The sequence below is a fragment of the Rhizophagus irregularis genome, chromosome 8 (genome assembly GCF_026210795.1).
Source record: "Rhizophagus irregularis chromosome 8, complete sequence".
In the NCBI taxonomy this organism is placed as follows: domain Eukaryota; kingdom Fungi; phylum Glomeromycota; class Glomeromycetes; order Glomerales; family Glomeraceae; genus Rhizophagus; species Rhizophagus irregularis.
The window spans coordinates 317,830-343,196 of record NC_089436.1 but is presented as its reverse complement, the minus strand read 5'-3'; the positions used below and the strand labels follow the sequence as shown (position 1 = coordinate 343,196).

Sequence of the window (25,367 nt, the reverse complement as noted above, 5' to 3'; positions counted from 1 at the left end):
GTGTGGCCGCAGATATTAGTATAGAAACACCATTTCACATCGTAAACAAGTTTATGTATAACCAAATCTTGCAATTTATTTTTTTTACATCAATAAATCAGTAATCGTGACATTTTGTCACGGGTTTTATCTATGCTAACGAACTTTTGAATTATTCCATCTTATATAAAAAATTATTATCGAACAGCATTCCATTGATTCATTGAGAGAATTAAATGCCAAGCTCTTAGCTGAGATTGCAGAGCTAGGAAGGAAAATGCTGAAATTAGGGTCAAAAATGATGAGCTTAAGGATAATGCCGAGGTCCCTAATCTTAGAAGGAAGTTAGCTGAGTTTGACAGAGAAAGTTAAGCTTAAGGCCAGGATTAACGAGCTTCTAAGACAGGCTGTGGAAGAAAGTAAGAGACGTGATGTTGAGAATGCCGAACTCAAGGCCAGAATCGAGGAGTTGGAGCAGGTTCTTCAGCCGAGAATGTTAGGCATGATGATGAAATTGCTGAGCTGAAGGTCGAACTAGTGAACTAAGGGATGGTGATGATGAAAGCAAACAGCCAACTCAGGATATTTCTCACGAAGTAATTGTCAATGTACCTAGCAACCATTACAGATCAGTGTAATAGGGGATCCCAAAGTAACCAGGCCATTTTTCCTCTATCTTGTGTGAGTGATCGAAGTCATTGGAGGACAGAAAAATGGATACTTTCCTGGATGATGCACATAAGAAAAGTGTTAATAATGGGATAGGGCAACGTAATAGGGAGAAGTATCTTAGCAAAGCAGAGCAAGCATCTCTTAACCAAGATCAAGAATCCGATAGCAGGTGCTCTACTTCTGAAAATCCTGTGACTTAAACTTCAGGGGGCCCCTGCCAAAATAGCCATAGGAAGAAAGGTGCAGAAAGTATCGTACTAGCTGATGGTATTAAGGATGATGCCCAATCGAGTGATTGCTATAAATATAATTTCACCGCGCTCTTGAAACTGCTGAATTATCTGAAGAATTAAGCGTTAAAATTATTCTTTTAAAAAGTTTGTTCACATTTTGTATCGTATTTGCACAAATGACAAGCACGATAACGTATTTTTCGTATTACGTAAAGATTTTAATTAAAAATTCGTTATTCAACTTCTCCCTCTCTCTCTTACTCTTTTTTTTTCTCTCTTTATCACTTTCATCTTTTACTTTTCTTTCTCACTCTTTTTCCTCTCCCCCTTCTCCTCCTTCATCACTTCCCCTTCCCTCTCATTTTTTCCCTTTTCCTCTCTCAGCTCCTTTCTTTCCTCTCTTGCTCTTTCTCCCTTCATTTATATATATACAGTATTTTATTGTATTCCATTTTCTTCCCTACACTTATCTTCTTTTCTTACTTTCGTTGGAGCAGTATGATGCTATGCATGGGTGGGAGTATAATATACTCCTGTGAATACCAGATTAGCAGCAGTATTACAGTAGGCTGGTTGGTGCGGTATAGTACTATGCGAGGGTTAGAGTATAGACGCTATGCAGTCCTGCGATAAGACCAGGTTGGTGTGAAACGACATAGTGCTATGCATAATAATAGTTTTTTACAGGGTGAACTATAATGCACTTCTTAGGAAGTTCCTTGCAGTAGGGCCGGTATTATTTTAGAGTAGCAAAATTTCAAAATGTAATTAAGAGATAATTTTCTGCTTTTTGTATAATCAACTATCTTTAAAATATTTTCTGTATTTCTGATTGAACTTGTTTCTCGTATCCTTTTATCATTTAACAGTTTCGCCGACAAATAAGTTCCGTTGAAGTCGACAGGGATGTGGCGTAGTAACACGTGATAGGACCAGAAATATGTCAGGTGGAAGATTTTCATGAATTTTTTAGACCATATTTCTGGGTCCTCACGTGATTAATCTATGTGTGAACCGAGTTCACAGTTGCTTTTTAACTATTAGGTGCTTCATTCGCCTTTCATTATATATCATTCCAGTAATTATTTCTAGGAATAGAGTTATAATTATTATTACGGTTTCCTAATGATATTTTTTTGTGGTCTAGGAACGGTTTAGCATATTCTATAAGTGTGTCCTATCATCATGTTAGATATTTTTCTTATTACTTCAAAATATCATTGGCACGGTAGTTCAGTAAAGTATACATTTTATACTATATAGTTTATATTTTTTTTTTCGGAATACATTGTAACTAGAATGTGTGAATAGTTTCATTAGTTAAACTCGCATCTTCGGCAACTATACATCAACGACATGTAGATTTACAAAAATATGATGATAGTTCTCAATATATCAATGGATACTTTATCTGCAAAAAATCTATATATTTTTGTTTATACAGAAAAAAACTGTTCGTGTAAAGCTTGTAAAACAAAAATTACAAATAAGAAAGAAATAAAAAAATTTTTGGTTACGTTAATAAATTAATTGCAAATTTTTTGGTAATGAACATCGAAGATACTGTTTCTACAATAAACCCCCCGAGATATTTAAAAAAGCATTAAAATAACTTTTTCCTTTTAAAAAAAATAAACGTTTGACCAGACATACAATAGGTTAATTTATAATATTTATAATTATTTCTCCTGAACATCACGTCAGGTTAAACTAGGGTAACTCTTGCTTTACATATTCAAAACTTTACTTTAATATATTCATCTCTAATCAATAAATCTTTCATCTCATGAGAATAAAGTTGACATTCTCGTTCTACATCTTTCCATTTTTTTTCAATTGAGTTGACAATTTTATCTTTATTATGACGTCTCTCTGTTTCATTGAACCCTCTGAGGTTTTTTATAAGATAATCGATTTTTTCAACTTGATTTTCCCAAAAAATTTCGAACGTACTGATCTCCAAAATAATTGACTCCAAACTATTCGAAAATAATTTTATTTTCTCAATCAATTCGTCGACTTCAATACTTAATTTTTTCGTAAGATCTTTAATTTTCTTATTTGTTTTGATAAGCTTTATAGAATTATAAAGATTACTACCGTTACTAATTCCAAGTAACACATCAGAAACTGCCATCACAGCACCAGCAGGAGGCGCAATAAGTCCAACTCCAATACATACTAAACCAATTGCAGAAAAGGCAATCCCACTTTTCGCCTGATTTTTTAATAGTGTTATCTCTTCTTCGATTTTAGATATGTTGTCTGAATCAATTAAACCTGGACAGTTTTTAATATCTTCAACGTATGTTGGCAAAAAATTTTGGACCGCAGTTAATTTTTCATTAATTCCAACATCTCCAAAGTTTGTATCCTTATTACTAATTATTTTTTTTAAATCTTTAATTAATCTATGATTTTCTCTAGATTTGATTAAAAGGTCATTCAATAATTCTAGAAATTCATCATCAGAATATCGTTCATCCTTAAAACAATCTACGAAAAACAAAAGATCGATTGAATAATCTAAAAGATTATCACTATATTTTATTGAAACTTCAGCGAATTCACGAAAGATTTTACGTTGTTCTTTAACTACTTGAGCAATAAAGGTCATAAATACACTATTATCAAATTTAAATTCTTCACAACATTTTTTAAAATTTCCCATAACTAATTGAGATTTTTTGCCAAAATTTATCATACTAATAGGTATATCATCTCTTCTGAAAGGATCATTATTATTAGATTCAAATCGAGTCTCATCGGAACTTGTCATTTTTTTTCTCTTTTTTTTTCAACTTTACCGAACGAATTAGGTTTTTATGCTTTAATAAATGGTTCAATTTTCATTTTCATGTGAATCATCAAAATTTTTATTCCGATGATGACGTAAATGATACGTTTTTTGATTTGCACAAATATGTCATATTTATGTTTTTGGCGCATTCTCTATGGTACTATGCTTAAAATGGTGTAGAATTTGTCAGCTTAGTAATTTTTTGAACTTTTTGCGGCCTAATGTTGTTTAGGTTATGTTTCCACAAATTGTTTTATCTTGTTTTTTATTGGTTTTCATAAAATAATATATCAAAAAATAGATTTCTCTTAAAAAAATTTCCATAATAAACTTGATAGTGAACATAATATGGCAAAAATTGATTCGTAATTAATTAAATGTGGTCATCAATTATTTTTTTTTTTTGATTGTAAACATCGTCCAATTGCATTTTAGTTTTGTAAGGCTGATCAGCAATCCTCGAATTTAAAATTTGTTTAACCATTACTACAACTTACAATAACTGTTTCATAAAATAAAGAGCCAATGTTTTAAAATGTCGTTGTATATCCGGGTTTTCGAAGATTCAATAAAATTTAGCAATAATCTAGAAGATTATTCAACCGATATTTTATTTTTTACGAATAGTTATAAAAATGATAATTATTCTAATGAAGAATTTTTCAAGTAATTACAACCGGAAAAACTTCAACATGTAGTTGTACTACGATCGTGTGAAAATTATGGTCAAGTAGTAAATAGCTCTTGTCTTAACAGATCTAAAAGAACTAAAAAAAATATTATAGTTAAAGAAAAAGATGGTAATGTATGGTCAAAAAATCCTTGAAGATATTATAAATAATAAATCTACAAATGTTTGGAATTAAGAATAAATTAACAAAATCAACAAAAATATAAGGAAGATATTAAAAAAATGCTTAATATTTTTTATGTAGTACAATACTAGCAGTCGCCCGTTGCTTTGAATATAACTTGTACATTATTTTATAAAAACAGTAGTAGGATACACATAACTAGTAAGGTTCTTATCTAATACACAGATGTTATTATATAATTGTTTTTTATAGAAATCAATTTCTTATTTTATTATTTTATTTATTTAAATATAAATTCCCTTCCAGAAAAATAATGTACATTAAGTAAAAACATTTAATATAAAGTAAGTTTCTTTTATTTAATTATCACCAGGTGTATATACCAAAACTTATAAAAGACTCTTTTACATTTAACTCAAATGCTTTTTCTTACATCAGATACGTTAACAGAAATAAAATGTTAGAATGATTTGTTGTCTTTAATACACGCTGAAAGAATGAAAAAAAAACAATTAGAAAATAATATCACTATATAGATTATAAAGGGAAAAAAAATTAAAAAAAAAATCAGTTTTGGAAAAAGAGACAAAATAATATTAAAAAAAAAAGATCAGAAAAAAAAGAAAGAAAGAAAATATTATTAAAATGCGATTTTAAAAAATCCGGAAGACTAAAAAAATTTTTATAAAAATCTTTGAATATAAAACTGGAAAGAGAAAAAATCAACAAAAAAAAAATTCGAATAGAAAATTAAAAAAACTGGTTTTAAAAATAAATAAAAAAAAATTTTATAAAAAATTTAAAAAACTGATTTTATAAAACCGGAAAGAGAGAGAACCAAAAAAAAAAAAAAAAAAAAAAATTTTAAGCGAAAAAGCAAAAGAAAATTAAATTTAGTTTTGTTTAACAGTCCGTTCTACTGCGCCGATCGCATTATATCAAAAACTTCATTACCGTAAGACCTAACAGTGCTAGATCGGCGGATCGGCCGTCGGTTCCAAAATTTATTTTGTCCCAGGTCTTATGAAAACAGCAGTAACTGGAAATATATTAGCAATGAAATGGGCTGTCGGAAACTGATGGCCAATAACTATTATAAATATGTATAGATCAGGCGCGGAAATATCCACATTACACAATTCATAAGTATCACCAAGTTATAGACACACCATCTATAATTGACAAATTGAATTACCCCCTCCTTTCCCTTCCCTCTCTCGTTTGCTTACCCTCTTCCTCACTCTTTTCCCTTTCCCCGCTCTCGCTTTTCCTTCCCTTTCCCCTCCTGCACCTCAACGTTGGTGATCAGGTAACAACAAATTTTTGGCTAAGTCAGTGACGATTTGTTCACTTTTATTAAATAACCATAAATTAAAATAAAATTTTTATTTAATTTCTCATCTAATATGATTATTCAATTTTTAATTTTCGCAAATGTATGGTCCAAAGATTATTGATTAGTGGATTTAAATTTTATTTAATTAAGCATAGGTCATTTAAACTTTATTATATCTTTAACAATAGCTAAGACAAATAATAAATTTTAATATTTGGTTTCAATTAACCCTATAAAAAATTTTCGGGGGAAATTCCGATAAATGATCATTTCTCTAGTTTTTATTCCAAAAAAACACCGATATGTGATCAATTTTCTAAAAAATTTTTATAGGGTAAGTCGGCATCACTAGGTGACACGCGTGACGACCGTGACGTGTCAGGGTATCGATTTCACATCTGACGCACGTCATTCTCATCCTCTTAATTAGTTAGCCAATTTAGACGAATTTATACCCAATTTGAGATTCAGTTTTATAATACAGTAATATGAAAGTATAATGATCAAATAAGATAAATCTTTCGTGATCTTTAAATGAGTACAGTTATATAGAAACTTTATATGAAGTGAAAATTTTTTTTAAATAAATATGAAGGTTCCATATTGAGATTAAAAAAGAAATAAAATTTGAAATAAATGATTGCAGAATTTTATAATGATACTACTGAAAAAATTTTAAATTTGAATATCTTTTAAATTGTGGTACGGGGCGCTTAATAGGTATTATCTAAATGGTTATGGTACGATCTACTCATTAAAGTTCAGATTTATTGCAGGTACTAATGTTTTTTAATGATCATACCGTACCCACAACACTGTTTATATATATATTAATACTATCAATGTTGTAGGTACGGTACCATCCTATTTATTTAAAAAACGCACCTGCAACTTTAGTTATACAGTATAAACTTAAACAAATCGTAATATACATGTAATCTATTGTTAATTTATTTTATTTACTTGAAATTTTTTTTTATTTTTTTTTTTATATTATAAAAGATTTAAATATTTATTAACTTAAATTTATTTATTTATTTTTTTAATCTTACATTTATTATACTATAACACTCAAAATTAAAATTATTTACAATTAATATTTATTGTATTTATCTAATATATATCAATATGCAAACATTACTATCTAGAAAATAATTATGCTTTACATGCTAAAGAATAAATCTAAGCAAAAATGAATTAGTTATACTGCACATACTAAAAAATAAATCTAAGCAAATATCAATTATTATTATTACTCATCTCCATTTCCATTTTTTTTAAAAATCAATAATATCTTCAGATAACGTGGACATAATTATATATTTATATTTTATTGTTATAATAATAATAATAGTGAAGAAAAAATTAATAAAGAAGAGAAAGGAAAAAAGTCTCAAGCAATACTCGAAAACGTAAAATAAATGATCGCAATTCAGGTGATTTCACTCATTTATTAAATTTGATTGGTGTAAATTTTAATATTTCTCACTTCGTAATTTGCATATAAATCCCCGTAAATTTTTTAAAATTTTTGATTGGCTAAACTTTTAAATATACTGTATAATAAACATGCTTAAAATATTTCGCACTAAAAGTTTATAACAATTTATTAATTTTTAATAGATCACATGATTTACTATCCAAAATACTAAATTTTTTATAGGAATGATAAAAATGAGTTACAATGATAAAAAATAGAATATGTGAATGAAAAAGGGAAAAAAGAATGAGGGTGAATGAAAAAATAGGGAGAGTAAGGGAATGAAAGAAACGAAGGAGAGTGAAGGAGGAACGAAATGGAGTAAAGGGAGTGAAGAAACGAAAGGAACGAACAAGATCAAGTGGGAATGGAATAAAAATGAAAGGAATGAAGGGTAGTGTAAAGGAATGAAAAAGACGAAATGGGAACGAAAAAAAAGAAAGGAACGGAAAAAACAAAATGGAAACAAAAAAAAAGTGGAAACGATAAAAAATGAAAGGAACGAAAAGGAAATAAAAACAAAGGAAAAAACGAAGGAAGGGAAGAATAAAAAAAGCAAAAGAAATGAAGGGACAAAAAGAGAGCAAAAAAATGGAGAAGGGACGAAAATGAGATAAACCGGGGACCAAGTAAAAACCAAACCCATAAAATAAAAGAAGAAATAAAGTTAGTAGGGAACAGAAATTACATGTAATAAATAAACGAAAACAAAAAATAAAAACATACTTTAGTAATTGCAGAGAAGAACTGAAAGACTTAAAAAGAACGAAATACAAAATGCAAGAAACTAAATATAAGAATGAAATAAAAAATAAGCCATGTAGTGCTTGACATATCTTAATTGCGAAACCGAAAGAGCCAAAGGACCTAAAAAAATGAAATAAAGTTAGTAGGAAACAAAATGCAAGAAGCAAAAATGAAAAAAAAGAAAGAAAACGTACCTTAAGTGCCGTGCAAAGGAGTGAAAGAAAAAAGATTATCCGAGTACGTTTAAAAAAAAAAATAAACATAAGAAATGATCAGCACATTAATTAGCCAATAAACTTTAAGAATTTAATAATGAGGTGGCCATGGGTAAATTATATAAATTATATAAAATTATCAAGGTTAGCTATATTCATAGAAATATTATTGTAAAAAAAAAAAATATATAATCCATTATTAATCCCACACAAAAAACTCTCTCTAAATTTGTTGGTAATTTTTATAGCGTAAAATTACGTGACTTCAACTAGGATTTAATTAATCTATTCTAGATTATTCTCGATCTTCCACTCCCCATCTCTTCTGGCATTCCCTTTCTTTTGGACTCTTAGTCACTCGCTTTTCATTTATATTCTTTTCATTTAATTCCCTATTCTCCTCCTTAACTCTTTTTGAAAAACTATTATTTAACGACGTAAATTTTAGTATCACGTCATGTGATTCCGCAGTTCTAATAATTTTTTCTTTGAGTCTAACTGACCATTCCTCTTTCTCTAAATATCTACACAAAGATTCCAATTCCTTATTCACATTCATTTCTATCTTCTCCCATCACATTTCTTCTCCACATTCCTTAAAAATCTTCTTCAATTCCTCGATTTTCGACGATGCATACTCTTCTAAGACTTTTTTTCTTGACATAATTAACGGTGGTGAGACATAACGTTTATAAAAAATTTGTTCTACTTTCCTTTCCTACTCTTCCTCTCTTTAATAATTTTCATGACCTCTTCCGTAGTAACGTTGTCTTTTTGTAATTTTTTACTTGTTACTAGCTATATTCATCACTTCGTCTATCGTTACGTTGTCTTTCTTCGATTGTACTCGGTTACAAAATTTCTTTCGTTGGTAGTTCTACATCCTGTGGTTGATCCAAAAATCTATATTTGCTACATTCGTAATCATAAGTACGTAATCATTTTCCTAATAAGAATTTCTCCAATGAACAGAAGTTTAACGTTGAGAGTTAAGTTGTTTGACATTTAAGGTTAACTGTGAAAATCAAATGATTTGGTGTTACTGTCAAACAGTGGAAATAATTTTTCATATTTAGTTAGAATTCAAATGGTGTAAATTTATCTATAAAAGAAATTCTCTTTTTCGAAAGTCCCAAAAAAGAGGTATATTTCCTTTTTAGAAAAATTATAATTATTTATAAAATTCAAAAGATTTACATTTAATGATAAACACTTAACATTTAACGCCAAATGCTTTGTACTTAAAATTCAAACAATATGGTGTTTAATGTCAAACAATATGTACTTCAGATTATTATTGTATTTAGTTACCGAAAAAAGAAAAGTGTCGTTTTTAGAAAAGCTTGAGATTTCCTTATATATATACATATGTACAACCACGCACAAAAAAAAGAATACTTAAAAATTAATCACGAAAAATTTTTTAATGTCGAAAGTTGATCATTGCTCAATTAGCTTTTCACAATAAAAAGAAAAAAATTCTTTTTTTATGTACGTACAATCATGCATATTTACACGTGTTTCAAATAAAAAAAAAACTATATAATCGCAAAATGGACGATTTTAAAAAAAAACAATTTCTTTGGTAATAAATTTATATATTTATAAGCGATTACCAAATGAGTAACAATTCAGTAATCGAAGTTAACGATGATGATAACAAAATCGAAATCGAAGTTGATAAAAATGATGTTGATAAGATATTTACCTTCGATGATGAACGACATAATGGTAAACCTATTACTATGATAGAAATATCACCAAATGAAAAATACCTTATTACTTATAGTAAAGAAGATCATTCAATTGTCGGTTGGAATGTTGAAGATATTGATAAGGTTCAACTTAAATTTGATCAAGCTGTTAAAACTAATGAAGATATTGTCAAAAGTTTGTGTATTTCTGATGATAAGAAACTTGCTCATGTTTATGAGAAAAAAAGACGAGGATATCATACTATAAATCATACTGTTGGTAAGTAATAATTATTTGATTATGTAATTATTAAATTATGGTAATTGATATTTATTTATATTTTTTTTTAGTAATCGATATGAATAATAAAGATAAAGAAATTGCATTAAGTTTCAAAACAGAATCTGAACATACAGAGGATTGTTATTGTACCTTTAACTTAAAAGGTGAATTTATTTTATATAGTAAATTTTACGTTAATAATATTTCTGGAAGTCATAAAATTATTTGGATTTATTCCACACAAACTAAAAATAACAAATGGGAATGTAAGAGATTTTACAGGATACCTTATTATTATGAAATAATTAGTATGTCAAAATATGATAAAGTTTACCTATTTTCAAAGGTTTCAAATGATTACATTTATGAATGGAATATTAATACTGAGAAAAGTGTAAAAATATCTTTTAATAATAAGGATAAGAATAAGGTAATAAATATTATAAAATTTATTTTCAAACCAATCAATGTTAAATTATAATTAAATATATAAATGCTATTTATTTTTTTAGTTTGAAACAAAAAATATCGGAATATTCAGTAATGAAAAGTTGATTTTTCTAAAAATCAATGATAAAATCATCGTTTATCCAATCGAATTGGGAATTCCTATTGCTTCTTTGGATATAAATGATGGTAATTATTTTTAAAAAGTTTTATTTATACTTTAATTATTACTCATATAAATCATTATTTTTATTTTTAGATATTCGACTCCTTAATTTTATGAATCATACTGGTTTATTTCTTTTACCTTCTTTATTCTATTATACCCCAGATAAAGAAATCAATTATTGCTGGAACAATAAATACAAAAATAGATTTAATCAAACTTTATTTAATGAACCAACTGATGAATCAACTGATGAATCAACTCATGATCAACCAAAGTTTGTGTTTGGAATCCTAAATGAACGTGTTTGGAGATCTAAATTTGACGAAAAGATGACAAAGATGAACTTTTCATCCGAAAATTCTGATGAATTAAATAAAGAAAATAATAAAATTGTTGAATGTGATGAATACTTAAATGTTCTTTCATTTAATCTATATAATATGGATACTGTGTCTACATTATTTCAAAAAGCCTCAAATGATTATATAGATTCAATTGAATTAACTGGAAATTTAATTAAATGGGATGTACATGTTGGTGATGGTGACGGTGACGGTGAAATTAAACTAAATAAACTGGAAGTTTTCAAAAAAATTAATACTAAATGGGAATCAATTAACACAAAAATCGTGGATTATCCTTATACTAAAATAATTGCAAGCTCATTACTTAAAAACAATGATATTGTTATATTGACAACATCTGGTATTTTTATTTATACTTTTAGTGAAAAAGACAAATCTATTTTTTTAAACTATTTTTACTTTATGGATCTCAAAAGGTATAGTCCTAATCTTGGAAAATATATGAAATTACTTCAACATTACAAAAGGATATTTTCAAAATATACTTTGCCATTGCCAAATTATGATAGTTTTAGATTAGATGGATGGGTTTCAAATGTAATGAATAATAAGTCAAGTTTTTTGAAATGTGGAGTTGAATTATTAAAATTTGCAATTAAAGAACATAAGTTAGAATTAATTGATGCTATTTATAAAAAATGTATGACTTATTTTAAAGAGGATTTAATGAACAATAAGTCATTTTTAAGCATTATCACTTCCGCAATGCCATTACTAGATGAATATTATCCAGAATATATTCTAAAATATTCATCAGAAACGAATATGGTCATAGATTCTTCTTTTTATAGTATAGAGCATCAAAATAAAAATTTCCATCTTAATTCTTTTTTTCAATCTCCTCAAATAGCTAATTTATCTCGATCTCTTTTATGGACAAAATATCGTTATAAACGTTTTTACGGAGTGAATATTCTTTCATTATTGCCAACTGCAATTGAGCGTTTTATTAAAACTTTAATAATACTTTTAGCTTTACCCCTTAATTTTGCTTTATCAAAATACGATTTTGTTAATAATATTTACACTTCAGATTATTTTTCTTCTATTTATTTCTATACCGAATTAAAAATTTTTAAAATTTTTAAAAAAAATATAACAACAACACCAACAATTACTTTTTTGATTCCTTATATTAATTTTGTTAATTATTCAAAAGATTATAATTGGTTTTTAGAATTAATTAGACCACAACCTAGTCCATTTACTGAAACAATAAATAGAAATATTTATAAAACATGGAATGGTGAGGCATTAATTAATTTTAAATGGAATGCTTATGGAAAATATTATTATGCAATGATTTGGATTTTATTTATGGCTTTGCTTGGATGCTTTACTACTGCTGCAACAATTCCTAAGCAATACATTAATGAAGAAATCAGACAACAACTTTTTATTGCTTCGATTATACTTGGATTTATTCATCTGATTTTAGAAATTCGTCAATTTTTTTATAATATTACTAAGTGGTTCTATAATTTTTGGAATATTTTTGGTAAATATAAATGTTTGATTTAATTATTTTACTATAATTTAAGAAAGAAATTAATTATATAATATTTTAATATTGTAGATATAATTGCTTATGTGCTTTCAATTTACACTTCTATTTATTGGCTTCAAACAAATGATAAGAACAATAATAAGTATCTAACTCAATTGCTTTCTTTTTCATGCTTGTTTTTGGATATAAAATTTTTGTTATTTTTTAGAGCATTTGAATATTTTGGTGTATATTTTGCAATAATTATTAGTGTTGGAAAAAAGATTTTTTCTTTTTTATTAGTCTTATTCATTATTATAATAAGTTTTGCACATGCATTTTATATTTTATTATCACCAAAATCTGTATTTTCACTTGAACAATATAATACAAATAATAATGATGATCCAAATAATCCTTGGAATTTAGCTCCTAGTTATAGTCAAATTGATAATAATGGAAATATAAATTCAAATCCACTTATGATTCAAATTCCTGATGAAAATACAAACATGTTTATGGATATTAAAACTTCCCTTTTTGCTATATATTTATTTTTAATAGGTATATTTAAATTTTTCATAATTATGTAAATATACATGATAAATTTTCTAATATTTTTAAGCAATTCTTCTTATCAATAGGTGATTCAAGTGCATTATCCAATTGGACATATACAGAAAATCCATCAATTGCAATATTGATTGTTTTATTTTCCCTTTTAGTTGTTGTATATCTTATGAACTTGTTAATTGGATTACTCAATATAGCAATTGAAGAAGATAATAATAGAGTCTCATATTTGATGCAGAAGGCAGAGGTAAACAATAATATTATTAATCATTCCATTTCTGTAAATTATACTAATATAACTCAACTTTTAGATTTTGGCTGAGATTGAGTTATTTTACCTATTACCAAATCAAAGACGTTGGCATACATGGTTTCCTGAAGTAATGTATGTAATTTTACTTTTAAAAAAAAAACTTTATGATTTTATTAATTATTCGAATTTATTTTTCAAGACATTATTATGCCGATGTTGATAAGGCTCGAGTAGAAATCAAAAGATTGATTAAAGAGGGTGAATGGGATACTAAGGAATTCACAGAGATGCGGAAAATTTTATTCAAAGCACTTCAAGTTGAACATAATCCTGTTGACAATGAGGTAATATTGAAGGAATTAAAATCTCATGAGAAATTATTGAAAGAAAATAATAATGAGGTAATATTGGAGAAATTAAAATCTCATGATGAAAAATTAGATAAGTTAGAGAAATTAGAAAATAAATTAGAAAATTTAGATAAGTTAGAAAAATTAGAAAAGAAATTAGAGAAATTAGAAAAATTATTAGAAGAAAAACATGCGAAATAATTTAAATATTATGTTGTAGTTTTATAATTTGATCACTACTAGAATTATAGATAGTGTATTAAATGGACCCAGTTTGTAATCAATTATAAAGAATTAAATAAATGTATTTTATGCTTCCTCTTTAATCATATAAATTTCCTAAATCATTCGTTTGATTTTTTTTGTTAAAAAAAAAAAGATTGATAATATTGAAAAATTTTCATTATATAATACAGTATTACTTACATAATTAATCTTACTAATGCGAGATATTTAAATATAAATTAATTATATATCATGTTCGTAATTCTGTATTTTTTTTTTTCAAATGATATATACATATTTGAAACTAAAAGTTTCAAGCTTTTTAAAGTAATTAATTAAAAATTTTGTTTATAAGTTTGACATTTTATGCTCTATATTTATTTCATTAAAGTAGACAAATAAATTATAATGTTTCTCTATTTCTTTGAGTCTTATTTACAAGATCTTCGATTTTGTAATTTCATTGAAATTTTTTTTATCATCCATAATATTTTTTAGTCCACTAATCAATCAGTGACATAGATATTAAAGACTCTGAAATTTCTTTATTTCTCAACTGATCTATACTTTATTAAATCCTCAAAAACACAGTATTATGAAGAAAATGTTCACAAACAGAGAACATTTTTGATGAAAAAACAAATTTTTTTTTTATATCTTAAAATTATGTCTAATTTAAATAGAGATATTCTATATTTAATATTCAAACAATTTAAAGATGATAAAGTAATTCTTCATTCATGTCTTTTAGTTAATAAAACTTGATGTGAAATATTATTCCAATTTTATGGAAAAATCCTTGAAAATCTTAAATAAGGAAAATTTATTATTATTAAAAGCAATCATCTCACATTTATCAGACATATCGAGAAATAATACAGGAGAACATAATTTATTGACAGTATAAATTATGGGATTATTGGATTGATCGAAGCTCAAAAGAAATTATCTAGGATTAATTTAGTTAGTAATTTGTACAATGATGAAACATTTCTTAAAATTCTTTTAAATTAATTGATTACACATGCAAATACTATATAATGTTTAAAATTGAAATATAATTCTTATAAAATGGAATTGAATTGTTTATCTTTACTTTTCTTACAAATTTAATAACTCATCAAGTTTCATTGAAAGCATTAACAAGTTTAATTAAAAGTACATTTCTTTCTGAATAAAAAAAAATAGGTCATCATGAAATTGATAATAAGAGTCTTATTCAAGCTATTTATCAAAACTGCCCCAAGAATCTTAAACTAATACTTAATTATAGTAATATCTTAGAATTAAAACCATTGTTAATTAATTGTCAATACTTAAATGAATTGTTTATCGATGCTAGTGGTCATTATTTATTTAGGAAAAGTTATTTGAAATATTAACCAAATCATCACCAACTAGTTTGTTTAAATTTATATAAAATCCTTAAAATTATTTGCATATAGATCCTTTTCATTTTCATGTTTTATATAGTAATGGGACTATAAAGGTACTGTATAATTACAGTACTTTAGAAATAAAATTTATATTTATATGATGAATTTTCTTTCATTTAAGAAGGTTTGTTATTTAATTTTGGTGCACATAATCTTAAAATCAATAATGTCAATTTCTACGATAATATATTTAACAATTGTTTATCCAGTTTAAATAAATAAAAAATTATGATTAATGAGTTGCATGTTTGTCTTACACGTCATGACATTATTAATCAATATTCATACAGATAAATCTTTGTTCGCATTCATCTTTTTCAGATTGTTATCTAAACTCCTCATTTTGCTGTTGTACAATAATTTATCATAATCTACGATTCAATAATTTTAATTTGAAAATTAGCAAGGTGTTTCTTAACTAATTCATTAGCTTGAGCTGCCGATTCCAGCTTCTATCTCTTAGCTATAGCACTTGACATTCCCTATCCCTTAAAGTGTTTTGCAGCTAAATTTGGCTGCGATTTACCACTACTCATGTGCCGATCTAAACTGTAATACAATGAAATTCCATGGAATCCTCTGCGGAAATCCTGAAAATTCCGCGGAATTTAGAACAATAGCTATCTATCATTTAAGGGATAAAAAAATTTTCAGAAAAATAATCATGTGTCTGGAACAATGCCAGAATTTTTTTTATAGGAATTTCCTCATAAATAATGAAAATGAAAACATTTTGTCATTGTAATTCCAAAACAATCAAATTAAAGCTGAATTAATTGCCGATCCAGATAAGACCACGAAATTTGATGAACGTACAGTACAGTACATTGAGTGCAATATAATATATGACTTTTTTTAGCTTATTATGCTTTCTTGACCTTTTTTACATATATAGCATAAATTTACAAAATAATAATCAGATTTCACAATTTTAGTATTTACCAATATTGAAAAAAATGCAAAATAAAGTGGAATCTGACGCGCGTGCAATGTAAACTCTTTTTTTCTAATAACAAATATATATTTATTTTAACTTATTCTATTTTCTTGAATTTTATCATCAGGTTTTTGAAACTAGAGTTTGGGCATTTCTTGCCAATTATTTGTGTAATATAAACGTAAAATTTGAAGTTTACGTGATGTAACTCATTTTTTATATTAATAACTATACATTTTTTTAATTTATTCTTTTGTTTTTTTTGCATATATAACTTGCTTTTACAAATTATATAAGAAATTTTACAATTTTAGTATTTGCTTATTTTTTACCAACCAGGTGCGGAACGTTGCCCCAAATTTTAATATGAAAATAGTGCCGATCTTATCCGGATCGCCAATTAACCTCCAACACAAAAATAAACGTTAATATTAAGGAGGAGCTTGATGGTGAGGAACTTCCACCTTTTTCAAAGATTAGCAAACATTTTACCTCCCAGCCAGCCGACGAGCACATACATATAATCGTACAGCGTCCTGTTGAGACGAAAGAAGTTCACTGCACCGCAACTTATGGGCGTAAATCAAAAAAGTCAGTGGACCATAACCCGCGGACAAATAACCTTATCTGCTTTGAAGTCTTAGCTTAGCTTCACATGTTTCACATTTCCGGATGGGACAGAGGATGAAAATATTGTTATAAATCATGAGTGTGGTGGTAATGAAAAGGAAATTATTTGTTTGGTTGATGATGAGGATTTGGCGGGTGTAATCTGTACTCAAGGATTCAAGGTGGATCTTCCAATCGTCGTGGACACATGTGAGTATCGTTCTGCTATTTTTTGAGAATAAATTACTATAGGTGTAACATAACGCCAACAAAAATTAATTTGGATGTTTTATAGCGCAACAGCAATTTTCGTCGTAGACACTTCCTCAAATCAAGACGTTATTCGGGTTAACAGCCGATAGTTATATGATCTCCCCAGGTTCGATGGAGAGTTAGCTGACACAGCCAATTACGAAAAGATATTGGAGCACGTTTTGGAAGATATAGCTATGAAGCATAAGACCTGCATTCACGTCACTAGTGCAAACGAAGCAACAAGGCGCGAATTTATTTCTTCCGTTCTTCATGGCGTTGCCTTTTGTTATGATGGTGAAGTGAAAGTATGTCCAGAATATGAGTTGTCTGGAAGTCATGGTAAAGGGCCAGTGGATTGGGTTATCAAGATTGGAGATACGATTATTGTCGTTACCGAGGCTAAAAGGGAGGATATTAACCAGGGTGTTGGCCAGAATGCAATTCAGTTACAAGCTTCGTCTCAACGTAATAAAAAGAAACGCACATATAATGAGGCTTTGCGTGAAGATGTAATGTATGGTATTGTTTCGACAGGGGTCGACTGGGTCATAATTAAGTTAGTTACTACTGGCGAATATAACGATAGTGATAATGGAAATGTCGAGGTATTATTGAGTTCGCGAACACCATTTACTTTTCCCATTAATGAGAGTGTTCGATAAAAGTCTTATGCTTGAAAAACTCAATAAGAACTTGTTCGGGCAAATCAAGTGGGTGTTTGATCGCCAGATTGAATCGGAATCATTGAAGCGGGTAAAAAACAGAAAATAAATAAGATAGTCTTATCTCTTTCGAAAAAAAAACAATCGCATGTATAATAACAGCATAAAGACTTCGTCACGTATCGCGGGCTACGTCCCGAATATTTGTATTTATTTTTCGCATGTATTAATAAAAATTTTTTTCTTGGCAAAAGTGATCGGGGAACAATTGTTCACGCGCACGTGATTTTTGATCGTTCACGGTTACACCTATGCGAATGCATGTTTAATAAGCTAATTGTTTGTTTTTCCGAATGAATGAACCATAAATGTACGAGCAATGAAATAATATGTTGCCGGGACTTGCATTAAATGGCCCCTCTCCTTGATACCATTATACATTTCACTTGCTTCTTTACCATTATTATTACTTTTATTTATAATAAAAGTTTCTTAATTCGACTTTAATTTTTTAATCACACTGTATGTTAAATCATGTATTGCAACAGATTTATTTTTTATGAAAATTATATTACATTTCGTGAGTGATTGTGAAGTTTAAATATATAAAAAACTTTACACAGAGACAAATTTGTATTGCATTTCTGCTAAGCAAAACCTTTCTAGTTTATGAAATGTCTATTTTATCTCACTTGCTCTTCAAGAATTTTCTTTTTAATCTTTTTAAATTTTTTCAGAGCCTTCTTAGCAGATGGCCTCTTTGTACTATCTTGACTTAGCAAAAGATCCCCGAATTCAGTGATTTTTTCTGAAAGATTAGTGATCCAAGTGCTTGCATTCTTAATTACTTCACCACGATGATTTCTAGTGAATACTTCCGGAGCATGTTCCTCGGTAGTAAGATGCATCGCTGTACTATTTGGATATTCAGTGGCATCATCCCAATCTATAAGAAACCATTTTGATGGATCATCATATCGTCGAATAATATTATCCCACCGGATATCCCGATGATATATATCATTATCATCATGTAAAACCTGTAGATATTATAAAAGAATAAATAATGTATCTATCTAAAAATTGCTAACATACTTACCACAAGTGCCTCCAGAACACAGATAATAGCTTCAAACAATTCCTGCTGATTATTTGGTACAACTTGTAATCCTTTTGGAGAAAGATGCACTGAACCGCTTTCTTTTTTGTAACAATCAAGATGATCAATATTAGGTACTTCTTTCCTAACCAATTTTTCATAAAGATTAACGAGCTTTTGAACGCGAGTTTGGATATTTCCGAAAAGATAGGTCTTTTTTACACCTGTGCCACGTATTTCGATCATACGATCATTTCTGCAACATAATGGATAAAAAAAACGATAAGATATTTTGAAAGAAGTAGATCCCTTATCTCACCTATATACTGGTTTGAACTCGGGTATTCCACGTCTTCCAATCACTGGCTGAAGCGCATTAATAATACAGCTTAAATTGATTATTCTTAGCAGATGACGGACACGTTCACTCCTGAACTTTAAGTTTGATTGCACGATGTCAACAACATCTGGTATAGCATAACCCCCTACAGGTCGGCAAATAGCAACGAACGTTACTTGAGGTCCATGGGTATAGTAACCTGTGATTGCAAATCACGTTTAGTATGTAGCACGTCTTGAAACAGACACGAGATCTTACCTAAGACATACGGAGCTGGATCATAGGTCCATAAAAATTTTCTCCCAAGTTCTGATTTTGGATCCTCAGTGCTGGTAGGTGATTTTTCCTCTCCCCTAAATAGGCAAACATTATTAAGGATTAGACCATAGTCAGGTCGATCATCTCTTGTACTCGAAAATTTACTACAATTTCGAATAGATACACCGTCGGGAATGAGATATTCCAAAAGGTTTCTAATGCAATTGTCCCATAATCCAACAAAGGAATATTCGGTTCCATCATCTGGAGGAATTTTATCGTTTAAGATAGGTGAGAATATCGCACGAATACAGAAATCGGTGGCGCTTTCAGTATCACTAACTCGGAATAAGACTCTAAGATCATCTAGACTGCAGAGAACTGTGACATTTTTTGATTGTAACAAATCAATTTCATTTTGGGAGATAGGTATCTTAATATCTTCGGAGAGTTCCCCATCAAGGAGTTCTGAAAGAGATCCAATTTCTGGAATTGTCAGCCTAGTTCTCTTTATAAGTTTTCTAAGAACTTCACCACCGACGTCTTGGACTATGAATGTAGAGAAGAAACATTATTGGTAAATGACAGAACAAACTGGTAATGCAACTATAACAATGACGCATTCTTACCCGCTTTTCTTTTTCTTTCAAGATCTAATTGGTTTTGAAAAAAAAAAATGATGATAGTGAGAAAACGAATATGACAACGAGTGATAACTGCAAATTTCTTGTTCGAGAGGGAAACACTTACCAGTGGCGGGGGCTACAATGGCAGGGACTATGAAGATATGAAGGCATCTTCGCTTTGGTTTTTTTTGTCATTATCGAAATATTCTTTAAATTCAATCCCAGGTTGCATCTTCGCGCCAAGATCTTTAATTTCATCTTTTGTATAAATTTTATTTATAATGCTCGAAAGTTCAACTTCAACTTTATAAAGATACATACTGTCAGGATCTTGAACTACCCTTTTTACTTTTTTCCTACGATAGAGAAGCTCTTTGAAGTTTGAAACAGTAAATTGATCAAAGGCGACATCAATTTTATCATCATTGGTGTATACTTCGCCAACGACAACGTTGAAATTATTATCAGAAGCTTCTCCTAGAATTAAACAATTTACTGAAGCTATCATTGTGTTTCTGTAAGTGCTGTAAGTGCTGTAAGTGATAAAATATATTTTAGAGAAAGGAAGCTAGAAAGGAAAGTATTTAGAGATATAGGTATATATATACTTTTCTGAATACATCGTGATTAATTGTAAAATGATCTTTATAAACTCTTAATTGGTGACACGAAATATAATATAATGATATAAACATAGTATAAAGAAAGTCTATATTTATAAACTTTTTTTTTACTATGCTTATATCATTATACAAACTTTTTTTTTACTGTGCTTATATCATTATAAAATTAATTTATTAAAAAAAGTGATTCATACGTTACTCAGATTGCATTCACGAGGTATTTATTAATTCTTCGGTTGTACAACAACAATTTAAGATTTTACGTAAACAACTTTTTTTTCTTATTCCGACCCCAAGCCGTCGTGCTATTTTCTCCGAGCATGAACTCATTAAAAAGAAACCGATCTACCGTAGTTTAGGAGGTGTTGACGAAAAAATTATTAAAGTTCGGACGAGACACTTCACAATTAAGGTATGAATGGAATATATTTTTTCGGGCATTTGCAAGGGAGTGTTTCATAGCTTGTAAAGCTAATATCTATTTTTGTTCAGAAAATTCGAGGACCTTATTAAACGGAAAACATAAACTTTTGGTGAGTTTTAATCAACATTGTTAATTTATTTCTGACTCTGCATGTTCTAATTGTTCTATGCATAACTGACGACCATTTTGTTCTATCATTTATTAATTGATTATAACATCCTAAGACATATTAATTAGTTGATTATATCATCCTAGGACATATTAATTAATGTCTTAGGACATATTAGTCTTAGGACACTACTTGTTATCCATAAATAGAAAAAAATACGGTTTCTAAAAACTGGAGAGAGCGAAAAAAAAATAAATCTAGTTTTCAAAACCCGTAAAAGGAAAGTAACCGTTATCTCGGTTTAACCGTTAAAGAAACAACCAAAAAAAAATTTTTAACCATGTCCTGAGATGATGGAAATGGCTGGATTAGCATTAGTCAAAAATTTTACGTTCACACGATGACCACATGGCGCAGACTAATTCAAGTTATGTATTTATATGGAGGGTAATCTAAATATCAATATTTTTTAGTTATATATAATTATATATATAATATATGTAAACAATCTAATTTTATATTTAAATATACTTTATTTTATTCACTTTAATTTGTTTCACATTTGTTGTAAAATTTGTAAAAAATAATTTATTTTATTTAAGACTTTACATCAAAAATTTTAAAATATTTATCGATCGAAAGGATAAAAAATTATAATACGAAAGAGGTAGGCCAACACATATTTCAAGTGTAGTATTTGTTGGAGTTTTAAATGGAGATTTTTCAAATTTACCAGCATTATAAGATGGACCCTTATATTTAGTTTGTTATAAATTGCGTGCTAACTGTTAGATCAACTCATGGGCATCGCAATCATGATTGACAATTCAACAATACAAAGAAAAAACACAATCTAATGATGACAAACCAGCATCCTCAATTCTCATGAAGGTCTTGACGATTCATTAAGATAACATTGTAACGAATTTCATTTCTTTATATGATAAATATGATATACTTGACCTTCATTTATATGTATCATTTCATCATTGGATTCTAAATCATTATTCGTTATTCATTACTTTGTCGAGGAGAAATTATTTATTTAAGAATTAATACGACTTTTTGCATATCACCATATCGGGGCGGTCTGATGTATTACTTGGTACAAGTATATTGTTTGCATGCTATAAAATATAAAAATTATGATTTGGTTTTCTTAAATTATATTTTAAAATATAATTAATAATTAAAATTTGAATATATTACTAGATCACGGTGAATGATCTCGCTAATTTGTAAATTGATTTTTATCACTCCAATCAAGCTCATTAAAATGCCTAGATAAAAATGACCAATGGTTTTCCAATTAATACGCACGACACCTCCAAAAGATCCTTTTCCTATGTTTTGTACATTTTTAAGTCTGTATATTCATAAAATTTGATACATTCTTTAGCAATATAATTTTCTAACAAAATTAGAATCTTTAATTGACATTTTCATATAAAAATTATTAATCGTATTTTTATGTCTGCAACACCGTAAAATGGCGTAAATATGTCATTTTTGGTTAATCATTATATAATTCTGGCCTTGAAAACATCCATGTACTGTACGTTGAGCAATTTCAAAATTTCCAGTAATGATCTTTAGTAAACTTTCTCTTATTAAGTAATTTAATTGACAAGTTGATTTGCCTCTAATATTTAAAGTTGAGCCATATGTAGCGTAACAGAATATTGTATTACATATTGTGTGAAAATGCTATAATAATTGCTACAAATTTGATTGTCGAATTTCAAACTTTAACGATATTTAACGAATATTTTCCAATTAAAAAATACAATTCGTATCATTTTTTTTTTTTTTCACTATAAAAATGACCAATTTTGATGAATCTCAATCTGAATTTCATAACGATGACCCTTTCGAAAATTATGAAAATGCTCAGGATGATACGCCACCTAATATGACAGATTTTGGTAAAAAAACTCGATCAGTTATGGAAAATTTTAAAAGATGTTGTGAAGAATTTAAATTTGATAATAATATGATCATGGAATTTACCGTTCATCAAATTAAAGAACAACGTAAAATTTTTCGTAAATTCGTAAAAGGTTCAACCAAATTTAGCGAAAATTTAGAAGAATATGCGAATGATATTTTGTTTTTCGCGGATAGTTTTAAAAATAATCGTTATTCCAATGAAGAATATTTAGAAATATTAAATGACCTTTTGATAAAATCTAAAGAAAATGATAGATTAATTAAAGAATTAAAAAATATTATAGTTACTAAAGAAAAAAATGTTAATGAAACTGAAGATATGGGCAAAATCCTTGAAGATATTAAAAATTATGAACCTACAAATTTTGGAATTGTGAATAAATTAACCATGATTGAAATTTTTTTATCAGAATATATTGTGATTATTGAACAACATCCATATTTAATTGAGTCAGATACAAATATTAAAATCGTAAAAGAAGAAATTGAAAAAAATAATTGCAAAGCAAGTTCTTATACTTTTGGTACAATTGCAGTTATCGCTGGAATTGGATGTTTAGTTGGACCCGCGGCAGCAACTACGGCTGCGGCCGCTGAAGGCATTGCTACGTTTTTTGGTTCATCTCTTGCTATAAACACATTTTGTAGTTTTGTAGAATATATCAGAGCTGGTAAAAAGGAGGGGAAAATTAAAGATCTTGAAAAAGAATTAGATATTGAAGTTGACGAATTGGTTAGGAAAATAAAATCATTTACGAAAAATTTATATTTAATAATTGAAGAGATCAGCCCAATTGAAAGATTTTGGGAAAGTCAAATTTTAAGAATTAATGATCTCATAAAAAAACTCGAAAAATTAGAAGAAGTAGAGAAGCGTTATAAAAAAGACAAAATTGTCAACTCAATTGAAAAAAAATGGAAAGATGTAGAACGAGAATGCCAAATTTATTCTAAGGTGATGAAAGACATATTGAATAAGGAGAATTAAGTTTGAAGAGTTAATTGTTACTATTAAGTTTCAAAAGTTTGAAATTTTACACGTAGTAATTTTCAGTATTATGTTTATATTGCATTAAATTATTTATATGATTTTATAATTATTTATAAGTTTATATATAACAAAATACAATTTATGGTGAATAACTCTATTACGTCATTTACGTGCGTAATAAATCAAATTTGAATAGTAAATTTAAATTCTTTATGACAATTTATGACATTAAAATAAAAATAAATAAAATTATACTAAGTTTTGCCTAAGTAAGTCTCGCGTTGTTTTTGTTCATATTTATGAAATACTTTTTTTTTTTATTCAAAGATAACAACTTCACATAAATATCGTTAGTTATAAGCTGTAGATCACCATCACGACGCCGTTTTTACCACGGCAATTTTTAACTATTGATAGATTTAAATAACATCATCCATAAAAATATAAACTAGGAAAACGGAAACCGTTAAAGTCCGTCGTGTTTATTAAAAAAAATTGTTTACGAAAAATAGCATAATATAAAAATACGTGAAACAAGCAAAAAGTGATACATATCAAGAAAGGAAAAAAGCAGGGGTAATTAGTGAGGTGACGTTAGCGGATGGACGAAAGGAAAATTTCATGGGTTAATCCAAAATCGTTAATACGGTTATAAGTGCTCTACAATAGAAAGTCCTTCGCTACGCTCCGGACAATAAGGAAAATCATGAACGATTATTATGAGATGTGGTATAAATACAAATAATGATCATCCCTTTTGGAATTTTTTCACCTATCTCTATAAACTAAATCAATCATGTAATGATTTTGGCAATTGCAAAATAAGTTTAAATAATAGTTTGTTAAAAATTTGATTATCTTCTGATATCAATATTTAATATATTAAAAATTATTAATCTATCAAGACAATTATAATTTCGGCTGAA

The 25,367-nt window shown here is 28.0% G+C and overlaps 6 protein-coding genes across 6 annotated transcripts; 3 read left to right on the top strand and 3 right to left on the bottom strand.

The window, feature by feature from the left end:
• Positions 1 to 2,293: 2,293 nt before the first annotated feature.
• OCT59_027984 (uncharacterized protein) lies at positions 2,294 to 3,689 on the bottom strand. The gene has a single exon (XM_025318386.2). The coding sequence runs from the start codon at positions 3,661 to 3,663 to the stop codon at positions 2,620 to 2,622; it is 1,044 nt and encodes a 347-aa protein (XP_025176263.1). The 5' UTR covers positions 3,664 to 3,689; the 3' UTR covers positions 2,294 to 2,619.
• A 4,883-nt stretch (positions 3,690 to 8,572) lies between these two features.
• On the bottom strand, positions 8,573 to 8,836 carry OCT59_027983 (uncharacterized protein; the record flags this gene model as incomplete). The annotated part of the gene is made up of 1 exon (XM_066147003.1): positions 8,573 to 8,836. The coding sequence occupies one exon, from the start codon at positions 8,834 to 8,836 to the stop codon at positions 8,573 to 8,575; it is 264 nt and encodes an 87-aa protein (XP_065993760.1).
• Positions 8,837 to 9,896: 1,060 nt separating this feature from the next.
• On the top strand, positions 9,897 to 14,098 carry OCT59_027982 (uncharacterized protein; the record flags this gene model as incomplete). Its single annotated transcript, XM_066147001.1, has 10 exons — positions 9,897 to 10,251; positions 10,323 to 10,684; positions 10,767 to 10,890; positions 10,961 to 11,772; positions 12,706 to 12,733; positions 12,812 to 12,884; positions 13,047 to 13,285; positions 13,366 to 13,541; positions 13,606 to 13,679; positions 13,747 to 14,098. 10 exons carry the CDS (start codon positions 9,897 to 9,899, stop codon positions 14,096 to 14,098), a joined length of 2,595 nt encoding a protein of 864 aa, XP_065993759.1.
• A 3,455-nt stretch (positions 14,099 to 17,553) lies between these two features.
• Positions 17,554 to 18,021, top strand: OCT59_027981 (uncharacterized protein; the record flags this gene model as incomplete). Its single annotated transcript, XM_066147000.1, has 1 exon — positions 17,554 to 18,021. The coding sequence occupies one exon, from the start codon at positions 17,554 to 17,556 to the stop codon at positions 18,019 to 18,021; it is 468 nt and encodes a 155-aa protein (XP_065993758.1).
• Positions 18,022 to 18,704: 683 nt separating this feature from the next.
• On the bottom strand, positions 18,705 to 20,966 carry OCT59_027980 (uncharacterized protein; the record flags this gene model as incomplete). Its single annotated transcript, XM_025332154.2, has 8 exons — positions 18,705 to 19,061; positions 19,121 to 19,376; positions 19,440 to 19,659; positions 19,719 to 20,267; positions 20,348 to 20,371; positions 20,469 to 20,495; positions 20,666 to 20,877; positions 20,953 to 20,966. 8 exons carry the CDS (start codon positions 20,964 to 20,966, stop codon positions 18,705 to 18,707), a joined length of 1,659 nt encoding a protein of 552 aa, XP_025176258.1.
• Positions 20,967 to 23,322: 2,356 nt separating this feature from the next.
• Positions 23,323 to 24,438, top strand: OCT59_027979 (uncharacterized protein; the record flags this gene model as incomplete). Its single annotated transcript, XM_025326397.1, has 1 exon — positions 23,323 to 24,438. One exon carries the CDS (start codon positions 23,323 to 23,325, stop codon positions 24,436 to 24,438), a length of 1,116 nt encoding a protein of 371 aa, XP_025176257.1.
• Between the last annotated feature and the right edge of the window lie 929 nt (positions 24,439 to 25,367).

Bases quoted from the DNA above. Each gene is read 5' to 3' on its own strand.
- OCT59_027984 (XM_025318386.2), bottom strand. From the start codon at position 3,663: ATGACAAGTTCCGATGAGACTCGATTTGAATCTAATAATAATGATCCT.